The 15390-nt window shown below is 41.2% G+C and overlaps 1 protein-coding gene across 1 annotated transcript; it reads left to right on the forward strand.

The window, feature by feature from the left end:
* Positions 1 to 1555: 1555 nt before the first annotated feature.
* On the forward strand, positions 1556 to 14256 carry LOC311496686 (transcription factor E2F3-like). Its single transcript, XM_084556632.1, has 8 exons — positions 1556 to 2166; positions 4280 to 4403; positions 6875 to 7005; positions 7210 to 7298; positions 7556 to 7714; positions 8655 to 8769; positions 9678 to 9819; positions 10393 to 14256. The coding sequence occupies exons 1-8, from the start codon at positions 1885 to 1887 to the stop codon at positions 10686 to 10688; spliced, it is 1338 nt and encodes a 445-aa protein (XP_084412758.1). The 5' UTR covers positions 1556 to 1884; the 3' UTR covers positions 10689 to 14256.
* Positions 14257 to 15390: the final 1134 nt, after the last annotated feature.

A 15390-nucleotide genomic window follows, 5' to 3' on the forward strand; every position in this document is an offset into this window, starting at 1 on the left:
CTCTCTGCTGCTGCTGCACTACTTTCCATTTTAAAGATATTATTTGGGGGCATTTGGCTTAGTAGATTGTATAGTGTTGTCAAATCAAATCACCCCATCTTCCACTTTAAAACACTGCAAATGTATTCTCTGGGATCCAAGTTAGGGGAAATATTTGGCCATGTCATAGATTAATTGATTTCTTTAAAAAAAATAAAAATGTTTATGATTGTCTTACTGGAAAATTTCTCTCAGCTTAGTCATCTTAACATCTGGTTTGGGTGCATGAACTTGTGTTCACCGTCCCATATCGGCACAGTTCAACCTCAAGGTTTCACAGAGTGAGGTTCCTGGTCACATTCGTGGCAGGAAGTTTTGCCACTCAAACAGATCAAAGACGCGACTGTCAGTATTCAACAGACTTCATCATGTTTTCATGTTAACTGTAATATTGCATTATAAGAGCATTTGTTTGTCCAGTCTGTGCAGCCATTGAAATATATACAGATACTTCTTGTGCCAAGTCAGAAGTACCTTCTTGTTTTTGAATGCAAAGTTGCTTTGGATAAATAGCTAACAAAGCCTCTGAGCCCTCTGTTCATTAGAATGGTGATGCTCATCTTTATGATGTTTCACAATCAGATTTCTTGCACATGAAGGTAATTTCTTTCCATGTGGAGCCACATTGCTTTAGACACCACGCTGACCTGAACTGAGAGAGCTGTGGTGTTTGCAGATTCTTTTATAATTGTGTTCATGTAGTTAGCTTTCACTGGAAATTAAGTGAGTCGTCACTGTTATTGCAGTGGTAACAGGGGCTGCATTGAGATTGAGTTTTGGGACCTGCATTTTTATTGCAGTCAAACGAACTTGTTTATTTTAAATCATTAATGAGATCCCAACTTAACCATAACAAAGTAATTGTGAGGTTTTGAATAATTTAACATTACACAGAGGTGTATTGTGAAAAAAGATGTGCACAATATGAGATGCACTAACACCTTGCAGTGTTAAAAATCTAATCAGACCATTGCTTAGGAGGAAAACAGAGGAGTATGCACATTGTATTTCATTTGACCTTATGAGTTGTATTTTGAGCACTTTCATTACTTTCCACTCCTTTACCAACTGGTAAAACACTGTAAAGCAATCACACTTTATTGCAACCACAGCAACCTTTCATCCTGGAGATTAGTATTTTGTGATAACAGAAGAACTTGCCATTCTGACATGTAAGAGAGCACAAAAATCAAGCAAATCTTTAATTAACTTTAGAATAAACAAAATCTTATGACTCGAATTTCTGTATCAATTGATAAAACATGTATAAAACTATTCATCCTCATTATTTTGCAGGTACGTTGTTCTTTAGACTGCTTTATTTACAGCTTCACCCTTTTTCAAGCAGCAAAATAGTTCACTTCCGCCACCTAGCGTCCGGTCCGCCAACACGCAAGGCGTGACAGGTGACGCACCCTGTTTACAACTGCCAATGAACACGTGGCGTATTGAATCTTGAGCCGCCATTGGTCGATAAGCCCTTGAGGTGGGCGGGGACTGTTTTTTGAAGGACCAATCGCGTCTAGCATGTAAATTTCGTTTGAAAATTTCCCGGGAAATCTGAGTTTCGCGGGAGGGCTCTTGAGCGCGTAAACCGTATCCCTTCATTCATCAGGCCGTTTCCTGAAGCCATTTCTAGACGGGGGAAACGAGAGTTGCGCTACTTTTTAATCCGTTGCATCTGCCTAAATGCACGTTCATAAGGACAAATACTTTTCAAAAGTCGATAATTCAGACATTCGTCTTTACTTTTGTCTGATTATTTTTGTGACTATCGCGGCGGATTAGCAGCCACACGGGCTTGAAAGTTCAGAGACGAGAAAGGGGTTACCCTGTATACGCAAGATGAGAAGAGGGATCTCCTCGGCTCCGGACAAAGTGATTTTAGCGGGGGTCGGGGGCTCTCCTCTGGACAATAATATAATTTTAACAGCTCTATCGGATCGTTTAAACCCCGGTCAATCCAACGCTACGTATATCCAAATAATAACTACACCACCGCCTTGCAACGTTACACAGACATCAAATGTGTGTTTATCCGAGCCTCAGATTAACAACATTTACACAACTCCACAACAAGCTGCAGCGAACGGAGCAGGACAACGACCCGCTCTGGGAAGACCCCCGGTAATAATTTCTACAGCACGTTTGAGCATATTTAGCTTGCTACAACCAGTCATGTTAGCTTGCTAAGCTAGCCGAGCTTGTTGTTCAGGCAGCTAACGTTAGCCACTTAGCCAGAGCATTCCCACGACTCAACCTAGCGAGGTGGCTAACTAACTACCGCTAGCTAAGTTGTCCAAGTGCTCCGGTTAAGTGTTTTTGTTGACTGTGCGGAGGCAAAATGCGAGTTAAAACTAGTTGTGCGGTCAAAGACACGCAGACCTGTCACATAATAGCGTGCTAGCTAACTTCATGGTGCTTTTGAGTGCGCTTCACCTTTGCAGCCAGATGGAAATGTTGGTAAGAGATGAATAACGTTAGCGATGGCCTAGTGGCTGCTGTTGGGTGTCTTAATTTGGGGGTTGGGGGGGATTGTTGGGCTGTCTGGTCCTTGGTTAGCTCGTTTTTTTTAGGCTCCTAACAACACACGAGGGGCGAAACTTGCGAGGATATGGGCTTAAACATAGGTGTAGCTTCACTTCAGTTTCGGAACTGCTCGATAAGATATTTGCTCAAGTCGTCGCTGGAGATGCAAGCCAACTTGGATGAAGCTCGAAAGATATGTGTTAGCCTTCAAGGCTAGTAGCACTATCGATTATTAGAGGGCGACATAATACGTTGTCGGCCTTGACCTTTTATTTTATGAGTGTTTCACGTCCCTGTTTTTGCAAATAAAGTAACGTTATGGTGCCTTTTGTGTGCCTGGCAAAGTGAAACTCGAGTTTGTTGCTTTAGTGCTGATTGTACGTTTCCTGTATTCTGCACATGCACAAACCACACAGACTAGTTTCAGCTGTATTCAGGGTGTAGGTTAGTCCCTGGCTATTCATCTTTCATGAACTAAACCAGTCTCTGTATCTCGGGCTGTAGCCATGACCAGGCATGGGGGGGTGAGGGGAGCAGCTTGCTGATATAAAATGGCTGACACTTTGCCTGTCAACAGAGGACACATTATTTATTCTTCCTCAGACTTATGCCAGATCGAGGGAGATAACGTATCAGAGATTGGTTTAATGATTTAGTACATTTTGTGTTTCATGGGGCTACATTTTCTGCCTTTGAGGAATTTGGAGGGAAATGCAGTAGACAAGCACACTGGCAATGGTGTGTTGCTTAAAGACAACTAAAACAGGGTGGGCTCCTGCAGCACACTAGGCCACGATGACTGGAATGTTAATTTAGATGAGGGACAAACAAAATATTCAGTTTTTCAAAGAGGAGGCGGCGGCATAACAGTTCAGGATTGGCTCACCACATGAATGGGCTTAAAGTTGGTATTAAATTGTACAGTTGGGGCAGAAAATGGTGTGTGATTGGCAAAATTGGAGGCAATGAACATACCCGACCATTACCTAGCTAAACTAGTAACTTGGTAGAAGTAAAATTTTCCTTTACAACGTTAGATGGACATTGATGTTGGGGATCCAAGTTATGGGGTCACCTCAAAGATGCAATAAGCTCACAATGGATCACAACAGTTTTCTCTGGCTTTTCAGTTTAAAGTGCCTTGTTTTTGTCAGCACCAGTTATGTGTTCTTCCAGACATGTGCTGTTTTTTTCGTGTGCCGCTGTTCGTTTTCCTTGGCACGAGTGTGCGGCACATGATCAAACCGACTGGTGTGACTCACTCTCAAGCTATTTGGGTTTGTCCTGGCCTATTTGTTTAGAGAAAGAGGAATCAAAATCACTGGGCTTCGTGATACACGTGGTCATTGACTGAGCGTGATAAACTTTATTTCACCACAATCATTTTTATGAAGAATTGGGAAGGAAGTTACAACGGCGTCCCTGGAAATTTCCGTATTTTCAATCTGCAGAGAACAATCTCTTTTGGTCTGAGTAATTAAAAGGGAATCAAATTGTATCAGTGCAGGATAAACAATTTATAAAAATGCACAGAGGACCTTTTTTTGGTGTTTAATATTCTGTCATTAGGCCACGCTGTCGAGACACTGAAGAGAGAGTATTATAGTTACTAGGCTTTACTTCAGGTGGTTTCAGAGGTGACTGATTCCTCCTGTGAAATGACTGGAAACAATCGCGTCCGTTGTTAACTATCTCTTTTGTTCCCTCCCAGGCGAAAAGACGGTTAGCTCTCGATGATTCAGATCACCAGTACCAATCGGAACCAACCAGAACTCCAAGAGGCAGAGGAGGAGGAGCCGCAGCGGCCAATGGTGCACGACTAAAGACACCTAGAAGTAAGAAGCAGAACATTTTAAGACGCCCACTGACATCCTGTGTGTGCAGTGAGTCGAGAGGTTTACAGCTACAGCAGTTTTTCAGATTCATCCTGATTCAAATCGTCCACACCAAGTCTTGCATACAAGAGATTTTAAAAATAGCAGATGCCATGAGTGTGCAACACATTATGGTAAACATAAAAAAACATTAACACTTTCAACAATATTTAGAATTATGAGCTACTGCTACTGTGATTATTACAAGTTATATGACTGGACTTAAAGGGGAACTACTGTTTTTTACAACCTGGACCTTATTTCTAGCATAAAATACCATCGTTTGCTCACCAATATCACTTTCGTTTCATTTGCTCTTGTTGAAGAGATAATTAGATCAGCGTATATCCATATAGTGGGAGTGTTCAGGGCACCGAGATGCAGCCTGCATCTTCCGCGAAACTCGTTCATTTTGCCAATATTTTGTTATGATACACTAGTGCTATTCCCCGTTGAGTCAGGAGTTACACGTTATCATCATCCGGGGTCTGTAGATTGACCTACAGTCCCCGGATGATGTCTTTTGACCTGGACGATGTCATCTCTGATTGATGAGAGATGACATGGTTCGTCCACAACCTCAGAGTCGGAAAAATATTCAGCCGTGTTGCAAAAAACTAGGAGTAGCAAATTACAGGTAAACAAGCCGACCGTCGCGGGTGCGCGCAACGCTCAGAGACGACACTGTCCAGGTTAGGATGACGGTAACAGGTAACTCCTGACTCAACGGGGAATAGCACTAGCGTATCATAACAAAATATTGGCGAAATGAACGAGTTTCGCGCCAGATAATGCGTTATTTAGAGGCTGCGTCTCGGTGCCCTGAACACTCCCGCTATACGGATATACGCTAATCTAATTATCTCCCCCGAACGAGTGCAAATGAAACAAAAGTGATATTGGTGAGTAAACTATGGTATTTTATGCTAGAAATAAGGTCCAGGTTGTAAAAAAAAAACAGTAGTTCCCTTTAACAAATTCAAAATCTGAAGGAGAGGAACCAATTCTGTCGGCACAGAGCCATTTATATTAAACTACAAACTATAACCCAGAACTTTATGAAGCCCAGGATTATGAAGGCTAACCTCAACCCATTGTTTGACCTGTAATGTATCACACAAACTCAGCTGATTATAACTGATTAAGGCCTCCAACTTCTATTTTCTATTGCACTCTTCCTATTATTACAATGTGTTTCAGTGGTTAAACCTCAAGTAGAAAAATGGCACACTAGTTTCTAGACTATCTATGTGACACATTAACACAGAACTGAATGTGGTGATCTAGGATTTCTTGCCTGGTACTTTCGTTGAAATTCTACCGCTCCACCTACTTAATTCTTCTGACTCTTCTGGGTAGCATTGCTTTTTGTTATCTGGAGCTCTGTGATCTGGTTCACGCTCTCCTGCCTAAGGCCATATTATTACCAGGTATAAACACGCTTCATCGTCTTGGCTGCTCCGAACACGGAGTGTACGGCTCGGCGTTCGTCCGTTCACGTCTGGCATCAGAATGCATCTTCACATGCACCTCGATACACGTATAGTTTATAACCCATCCTTACACACGATAAACGTACTGTACTCATATCAGGCTGCGAAATGGAAAAACCTTAGTAAAAAAACATGATAATACAGAGAGATATTCAGTCATTAGTCAACAAATTTGTCTTGAACAGGGTAAAAGTAAGATAATTTATGGAGTTAGCGAACTTCCTTGCTTTAGGAGACACTCGTGTATCCTAAAGCAATGTGATGCTACCGGTATGTAATAAACTCAAAAAGAAAGATTTGACAACCAGATTATAAACAAAGTATAAACAAAGTTTTAGTCAGATTTGTGATTACATTCATTATTGGTGAGACTCTTCAATCTTCTCCAGGCTCCCTTTTCAGTGCATACTTAACAATCGGATATAGTTGTAAAGTCATAAAACAGAGATAATGAGGCAGACTCGAAGAAGAACTTTGTCATTACACACAAGTTAAAACGAATTTTTATTTGGCAGCAGTCTCTAGTAGCAGCTTGAGTCAGGTGTTTGTAAAGGTAAGAAATATATTTAAAAAATAGTTATAGTAAAATCTCTGTCTATGAAATCTACAATATGAATATACTGTAGTATTTCAGATGGCATGAGAAGACTTGTTGAATAGGTGGTCCTTTAACGGGGACCGAGACATTTGTGTTGACGCTGCTAAGAGATTGTGGTCATGTGCGGCCCAAACTACCTCAAATTGTGATCTGGTAGATCGGATCTGTATTTGCCTTTGGTCCGTTCATGTGCATGCGTCGAGCCGCCTTCTTATCACTCATGTTAATGCCAGGTGTGAGCGCGCTCCGAGTGAAACGGTGACCTGAAATGTTTAAGTCTTAACTTCTTTGCCAATGTTTGGGTATATTAATTCATTTGCTCTTCCTATCGTCCACCATAGCGCCAAAGTCTCCAACAGAGAAGACGCGGTACGACACGTCCCTGGGCCTGTTAACAAAGAAGTTTGTGGACCTTCTTGCTCAGTCTTCTGATGGTGTTCTGGACCTCAACCTTGCTGCTGAAACCCTACAGGTAGATTCATATCTAAACTGAAACAGTCCATGTGGCACTAAAGGGAATGTCTTGAACATTTAGGTTAATTCGGAGCACTGGAAATTTTCGGAAACACTTCCAGGGTCTCTGTTTGGTGGTTGATTTAGAAATGGGTAATTTACAGTTACTATCTGCTATGAAATGTGCACCAAGCTAGACACGTTTTCTTGTTTTCTCCTTCAGGTACAGAAAAGACGACTGTATGATATCACCAATGTACTAGAAGGCATTCATCTCATCAAGAAGAAATCAAAGAACAACATTCAGTGGATGTACGTGGTCTTTCTGTGCTACCCTGTCCTGAAAAATACAGTTTGATTTCCTCCGGCTTTGCTCTTTTCTTGTTTCATACTGTGTTTCAAGTGTTGGGACCTAAATCTGTGGTGCACCAACTACAACAGAAATGGCAGTTGTACAGAACTGAGATAGGACCCTCGTTTTTTTTGCATTGTCGAAGCTTTTGTATCAAACATTTGAAACTGAGCATGCTGCACCAGAATCTGTTCTAATGCACTGTGCTTCCTCACAGGGGTTGTAGTCTGCTGGAAGTAGAGGGGGCACTGAGCCAGAGACAAAGACTGACCGCCGAAGTTTCTGCACTGGCTGAAGAAGAGCAGAGACTCGAACAACTCATCCAGAGATGCAGCTTGGACGTGCGACACATGAGCGAGTTGCAAAGCAACCAGAAATATCCTTTTATTCGTTGATATGTTGTTTCAGAAACTGAAAAAGACTGTCCCACTTCAGTGAAGTTTTGAAAATGATTCAAAACATCAGTGGACTTAGGGTTGGAGTAGATAGAGAGAACCCAATCACACCAATGAAACACAAATATTATACTTGTGCATTTATTTATTCAAGACAAAAATAAGTTGTACGTACAGTATCTGAGAGTTGCAGTACTTATTTTCACTTTCTGGTGTGACCACTTTATGTCTCCGGAAACTGCTGATCAGCTGTCTACAGCGGCTTAGTACAGAACTGCTTCAGTTCCGACATACTGGTGGTTTTTCTCTTTGACTTGCTCCGTGACCCAGTTTCTCTTAAGATTTAGACGGATGTCCTGACATTTTCATTTAGAATTCACTGTTATAATTCAGAATTCATTGGTCCATCAATGATGGCAAGCCGTCCTGGCCCAGACGCAGCACAACAGACCCAAACAAGGACATTACCACCACCGTGTTTCACAGAGAGGATGAGGTTTTAAAGCGGCCTCTTTTCGTCTCCAAGCACGACACCTCTCATTTAAACCAAACAACTCTACTTGGGTATCAGCCTTCCACAAAACATTTCATTTTGTCCAGATTATGTTTAGCAAACTGCAGACGGGCAGAAATGTTGTTTATGGAAAGCAGTAGCTTTTTCCATGCCACTCTGCCGTGCATGCCATGGCAGACAAACCATGACAGCTGACCACATTGATTCCGTTGATCACCTAATGTTTACTTCCTGTGGGGCAAACGTGCAGAAAGAATGTGTTCATTCGACCCAAAAACAAACGATCAGAAATCAAACATTTTGGTCTGTCAAGGTGGGACTGTTGAGACAAAATATGTCAGCGTTATATTAACGTACATGCACTGATACTGGACACGGTTTTATTTCTTTAACCTTTCTGTTTCCACATATGCTTATGTAACATACCAAGACATGAAACAGCTGGGGAACCTCCGAGATCAGACTGTTATTGTCGTCAAAGCGCCTTCTGACACCAAACTTGAAGTACCAGACCCTGATGAGGTTTGTGTACATGCACCAACACACACAGATGGGATTTATCCTCGCTGTCCTGAGGAGATTTATGCTACTTGCTCGCTTGTTACCCGACCTATGACTTGTACTTTCTTAAAAGACGTCAGACCTAACCCTTTTAACCAAGTATTTCTGCTGGTCTGGGACACATTAAGGCGCTTTTAGAGTACTGTAGGACCTAGACGCAGTAACCTACGCACGTAGCCAACGCCAGTGTGAGTCATTTATACTTGTACGCTCGTCAGTCTGGCTCACTCCTCCTGCTTCACTTTCCGAAATTTTGGCCAGATTTCGACGAACACGATTCCTGCAAATGTCTGCATCTCCAAACCTCCTCAGTTAACCTTACCCATTCTTTATTGATCCAAAACAACCAATTTGAAACTTGCGGAGATGGAGAAGCAGATGGAAATACTAAAACAGAAACACGCTACTGCCAAGTGGACCAATCACAGCTCTTCCACTCTGCGACACTGCGGCACGTAGTTGCATTTCTGGGGAGGTGCACGTCAGCTGCGGTGCTTGGCTCTGTATAGGTGTCTGCGTTGTTGCCGTAGCCTCTGCGTCAACTTGACGCAGAAGTCTAAACTGGCTATTAGTATAGAACAATAATTCTGTTTGAATACTATACTTTATACTACTATTTTATACAAGGGAGCCAGTGTGTATATGTACCCAGTTACCTGATAAACATTTTTCTAACAAAACCAAGGCACCAGTTACTACTCTATTACATGCACGGACTCATTCACACTCATGCACATTACATTTGGTGTACAAATATACATCGATAGGCACTGATACATTTAAGTGGAGTCAGAAGTCCTTCCAGTCAAGTTGAGTGCTGGCAGTTTTCTAATTTATACTTTTGTTCCCGCCGATTTTTATCTCGCCAGAGTTTATCTATCCATCTGACCAGCACCAAGGGTCCTATAGAAGTCCTGCTCTGCCCAGATGAAGAGAATGACCCCAAGAGCCCTATAAAGAACGGCAACACAGACATCAACGGGAACTCGCCCTTTGTCAAAGTCCTCCAAGGTTTGTTTCAGATAAATATCAGTGTGGCGTACAGAAATATATTCTGCATATAGACGTAATGTCAGCTTTACTTTCAAAATCAAACAACTTAATTATTGCTTACATTACATATCTACATGTCTGTCTATTGACATTGTTTAGGCTTTGTTGTCTGTGCCATATTTCCTCCATTTCCCTATTACCTATATCTTTAACATCTATCCTCAATGCATCAAGAATCATCATTATGGTCCTCCTCCAACGAATTTTACTAAGGCATCAACCCTTGCCCGAACCAAATAGTATTTCCAGTAGGGAGAACTCATCTGACATGAACAATCTCCTGTTATGTGTGAAAACAGCCTAAACTAACAAGACAGTGCTGGCCTCAGGTGTTTAGTGCTGTTTAATTTGCTAAAAACTGATACTAGAAGAGATTTCCATGCTGCTGGAGGTTTGGGAGAAAGAAGAGTCGAGCTGAAAAACGGTTATCCCAAGCAGTGTTCAATGAACAGCTCACTTCTGTCCTTGCCAGTTTGTGGTACCCATGGCTATGTCGTGGTAATAACTAGTATTTTCTGTTTCCTTTCACAGATCCCAGCTGCACAGCCACTTCTCCTAGCTCCTTCCTGACTCCACCAACGTCTTCCTCAGCTGTCTCCGTCACAACGCTTTCCCCCATCTCGTCCCCTTACACCAGTCTTCTCCAGCAGACAGAAGACCAGATCCCTTCATCCTTGGGGCCCTTCTTAAACCTCGGGCCCCCTCTCCTCGACCAAGACGACTACTTGTTAGGTTTGGGAGATGATCAGGGAATTAGCGACTTGTTTGACAACTGTGACTTTGATAAAATGCCCCCACTCGCGCTGGATGATCTCCTGTGTAGCTAGCAGTCGCTAAAAGAAACGGATGGGAATGAAACACTGGGGGCGAAATACTATGATCCTTATTTTGTGTGTGTGGTAAACGCCCTGGTCAGTGTGAAGCCTCTGCCATCTTTTTTTTTTTTTTTTTTTTTTTTTTAGTGGATGGTAAATTACGTAGGTGTTAGAGTATGAACAGGAAGGGTAACAGTATCCATCTCTATGTACGATGCAGTGTTGTTGAATGTCAGGTTACAGAGAGATCAACAGAGAGAGATCAAGCCTAAAGGAACACACACTTGCACCACCTAGGGTTGGCACACATCCTGGGGGATTGGGTTTAGCATAACCGTAGGACTACTCTCAAACACAGGTGGACTCTTCAAGAGCAGGGACAGTGTTGCTATATCTCGATCAGTGTTTTTTATCTGCGATGCATTTCCTTGTCGGGTGTACACACTCATCGAGGTAAACTTCAAGATGTGTTAACGCCAAGTGTAGAGGAGTGGAGTCTGATTTCATTCTATTACTCTATCACTGAAGGCTTACGCCGCTGACTGTTAAATAGACGTGTGTTGTGTGCAAGTGTAGAACATTTTAGAAATCCAGTTAACTCTTAAAAAGAGAATACGATTGGTGCACAGCGTCCACGACTGAAGATATTAACGGTTAGATTTGGCACCTTTCTCGTGTCTGTGCTACCACAGGCACCAGTTACATATTTGGCGTTTTAATTATGACGTTAACATGAGGGTACAGGTAGTCGCTGTTCTCCACTGATGAGTTGCATGGAAGACTCATTATGGAGGCTTCAAAAGCTACATTTCAAATCGTAACTAAAACGACAAAAAAAATAAATAATAGTATCCTCTTTAAATGTTTGTGAACAAGACAGACATGCATCAGTCTATCATCTACTAATCAAGTGGGCAACTGCAGTTTTTTTTTTTTTTTTATAATACAGTGAAAAATACTCACCGTGAGAGAAAAAGAGCCATCATTTCTGGGTAATACGGGCTTTTGGCGAAACACCTGAAACATAAACTGGACCTGTTTGGATGCATGCTGTGTACACTTTCCGAATTCCTCCGTTCTCGTTTCCTCCCCCATCCTCCTCCATGAGAAGATGCCGCCATGAGCGGCTTCCCCTAATGCCTCCTCCCTCGGTCAGACTGAGCGCTTTGCAGCCATGCTGTGGTTTGAGCTAATGAGACAAAGTTTTGAATCATTTGCCACTCAGTGCACTGTGAACCGAAGCAGTGAGCATTAGTTTTTTTTTGTTTTGTTTTTTAATTTTAAATCTTAAATTTTAATAGATTTTAATAGGGTAGAAGTAACTAATGACTCCGTGGTCACGTGAGCAACAAATGACTACATAGCCACTAACTGAGACTTCAGCATGTAATGAAGGGCTTTTTTTTCCTCTTATTTAAAATAAATAAATAAATAAAATAAAGGAAAAAAAAAAATTACAAATACAACTGAATTTAGTGCAACCAAGCCTTAATGTCATGTGTTGTTTGGAGCCATTAACGTTAAGAGCAGTGTTTCATCGAGAAAAGCTCAATTGTGTGATGGATATGTTTTATCTTACGGTGTTAGAAACACAATGACTTCTAATAGCTTGTGTTTTATTACATCCCTGATGATAAATAAAGGTAATACTGCTGCTGTTATTATTAACTTTCCCCCGATCTGATTGACACGTGCGCGTGTTGAATTGTGTCAGACGAAGCTTGCTCAAGAGCGAGCCGTGCCGGGTGTAAATTGATGTACAGTTTTCTAATTTTTCCAGTGCACAAGGTACCGTAGGCTACCTCTCACTTAATGTCGGGCAGTAGCAGTAGGGCGTAGAGGTTAATGCCATAGTGTGTATGAATATTTGAATTCCCTTGTCATTGAATTTATTACCCTTGTATTATTTAGCAGTGATGTCGCGTATTACATCGCACTTTGGTTTTCTGACGCGTGGGAGGTTCCGCTTATACCCAGATATTATAATGAGAATACCTTTACTCAAACTGGTCTCATGCTGTCCCGTGATAAATTTGAATAATGGGATGCACATTTGAAGGGTAGATAAGTGGAAAAGTATATTGCAATATATTTTTTCTTTGAATATTTTTCAGTAAGTTATTGAGTTCTTTTGTCATTTTTTTTTTTTTTTTTTTTTTCTCTAAAATGCTGAGTGTCTCTTCGACCCCAAAACAAGAACACATTCAATGCCGCATGCAGTCATTCGTACACATTCAGCCTATCTGCCACTTCACTGGTCGTCATGAGGCGTTGCCATGTCTGTAGGCATCACTGAACCGGGATCAGTGATTTGGTCGTCCTCTGCTGAAGTGTGCAGTTTTTGCTTTTGTGACACTGTGTGTCCGTTTTGTCGTACTGTCGTGAGGGAGTCTGATGCTCTTTTAAATATTTCTGCATTTTTACATTTCGTTAAAGCGGCAATCTCGAAGATCGCAGTTTTGTTCCCCCTTTTACACCTGTGAGAAGTGACGCTTAAAAGCACACCTGCAATATCCACTTACTGCCAAGCAGTATTGTCTGAGTGACATTTTCAGTCGGTCGAGTGCGTGTTCTGCCGACTGCTTTGTCACGGATCACTACCTGTGTGTGCAGCTTGTCATTTTAGGTGGGAATGTCTCCACAGACGCCTAAATCTGAATATTGTGTATGCAAGGTTTTACATATCATTTCATCAGTGATAGGCTACAGGCTCAATCATCACTCTGTTACGTCATCTGGTGACAGATAGTCACAGCAAAAGACAAATCTTCGAGATTGCCTCTTTAAAACAGCTTTTTGACTTTGTAAAGATACACTTGCCCGTTCAGTTGAGATAATTCATTTTCTTTGTCAGCTTTACTTGAATTATATGTGATATGTACTACAGCCAGAAATGAATGAAATTTGACTGAACACAGAAATGCCCTGATTCACAGAATACAACTTCCCTATAGGTATATTTATATCAGTGTATTTACTAACCACAGTGCCACTCCTTACAATTTGAATACTTATGTTTCCTCTATCTGTCCCAAGCAACCAGAATCTGGTTGAAATATTTTAGCCCCTTTTACGTGATGGAAACATGATTGTACCTTTCCATAAGTTTCTAATGGAATGTCAATGATTTTAACGCACCGCTGAAGCTACTGTCTGGTATAACTGACGATTTAAATTTGCCGCTCCATCATTTCCAATGTTTGATCCTGATGTGTGATTAGAGCTTACAGAAACATATCCTTTGCCACAGTGTGTAGTTAACTACACACCATGTCAAATGACACGTAACATTGTTTTCCCCTGCTGTTTTCTTATGGATATGCTTAAGCTGTTACCAAATACAATAAACTGATCCGTAAATATACTGTAAAGGCTATGCGACAACCGTTTGAGAGGAGAGAATTGACTGTAAGATTATAACATTGCTGCCTGTTTCCACTAACCACATAAAAGAGCTATTTGCAATTTGAACGCATGGGTGAAAGTGCTATTGAATGTGTTGATGGTAAACTAATTTGGTGTTTTTTGGTGTGCGTTATTCACTTATGAGTTGTTTCTGTACATCTGTTAAAAGAGGAATTTGAACTGAATTTTTGTGTGTGTGTTTTGGGGGGGTGGGGGGGTGGGGGGGTGGGGGGTGGAATAAATGGATTTGTTTTTGTACTCTGGGCATTTGTAATTGAAAATTTGAATAAAGGCAATATAAATAATGACAGAGATATTTTGTTGGTTTTGTTTTTATTGATTAGTTTGTACTATAGGTTAAGGTACAGTGGCATGTAAAGTTTAGAAACCCTTGATCAGCCGCACTCATGTGGTTAAATTATACCGGTCAACAAATTCTGAGGGCAGAATACATTTTAATAAAGAAGTTGGACAATAATTTGACTTTTTGCAGTGTTCTGTAAATATCTGTGTTCTGATTTTATCCTGCACACAGCATGAATCTACCAACAGCAGAGCACAGTTAGGGAGTCCCATTATCCCAAGTCACCTGCAGTTCTTCATGTAAAAGCTCACTGTGGCTGCTCCTTATTACTCCCTGTAATATTTTATTTAAATTTGCTGTCAAAAAAACTTAAAAACCTGTTTAATTTCCAATGTTACTACTCAGTAAAAGCCAACTTGTAACAAGGAACATAATTTTTTACAGTGCTCTCTAGGGGAGTGTTCTCATAAACAGGATGAACATGTGAGAGAAAGTTGGGGGGGGGGGGGGGGGGGTTAAAATGTGTAAAAAAGGGTTCAGTTAGATGGGTAGCTGAGGTCTTAAAAGATTCACAAGAATGAAAAGCTGCCCCCAGTGCACTGGTGTGTGAAAAGCACTATATAGATACACGACCATTTACCAAGATATCTGTAACGAAGCACATCATCTATGAGAGCAGTACAACTAAAAAAAAAATGCTTACAGACCCATCTGCAAATTTTAATCTCTTCTGTGTTCTAAATGTAAAGTTTACATTATTCTTGATTGTTTTGTACTTTAGACTCACGCATGTAATCATTTGCGTAAAATGAGAAACATGAAAATGGAGCTTGAACGAGGAAACCTTTCTGCAACATGTAGAAGTTAGCCGGCCTGCTATACTAACAATGGTATAAGTTAACTTGGCGTTGGCTGTATTTTGTTGGAAATGTAATGATATTTGACATCTCTGTAGCCAAGTCATGGACATAGATATCAATTCTGGATAGAGAAAGGACTGTAATG

Source organism: Chelon labrosus, assembly GCF_963514085.1.
Source record: "Chelon labrosus genome assembly, chromosome: 12".
In the NCBI taxonomy this organism is placed as follows: domain Eukaryota; kingdom Metazoa; phylum Chordata; class Actinopteri; order Mugiliformes; family Mugilidae; genus Chelon; species Chelon labrosus.

Bases quoted from the DNA above. Each gene is read 5' to 3' on its own strand.
- LOC311496686 (XM_084556632.1), top strand. From the start codon at position 1,885: ATGAGAAGAGGGATCTCCTCGGCTCCGGACAAAGTGATTTTAGCGGGG. The intron at 7,715-8,654 runs ATATCCTTTTAT...TTCTGTTTCCAC, and splicing joins GAGTTGCAAAGCAACCAGAA to ATATGCTTATGTAACATACC. The intron at 8,770-9,677 runs GTTTGTGTACAT...TTATCTCGCCAG, and splicing joins AAGTACCAGACCCTGATGAG to AGTTTATCTATCCATCTGAC.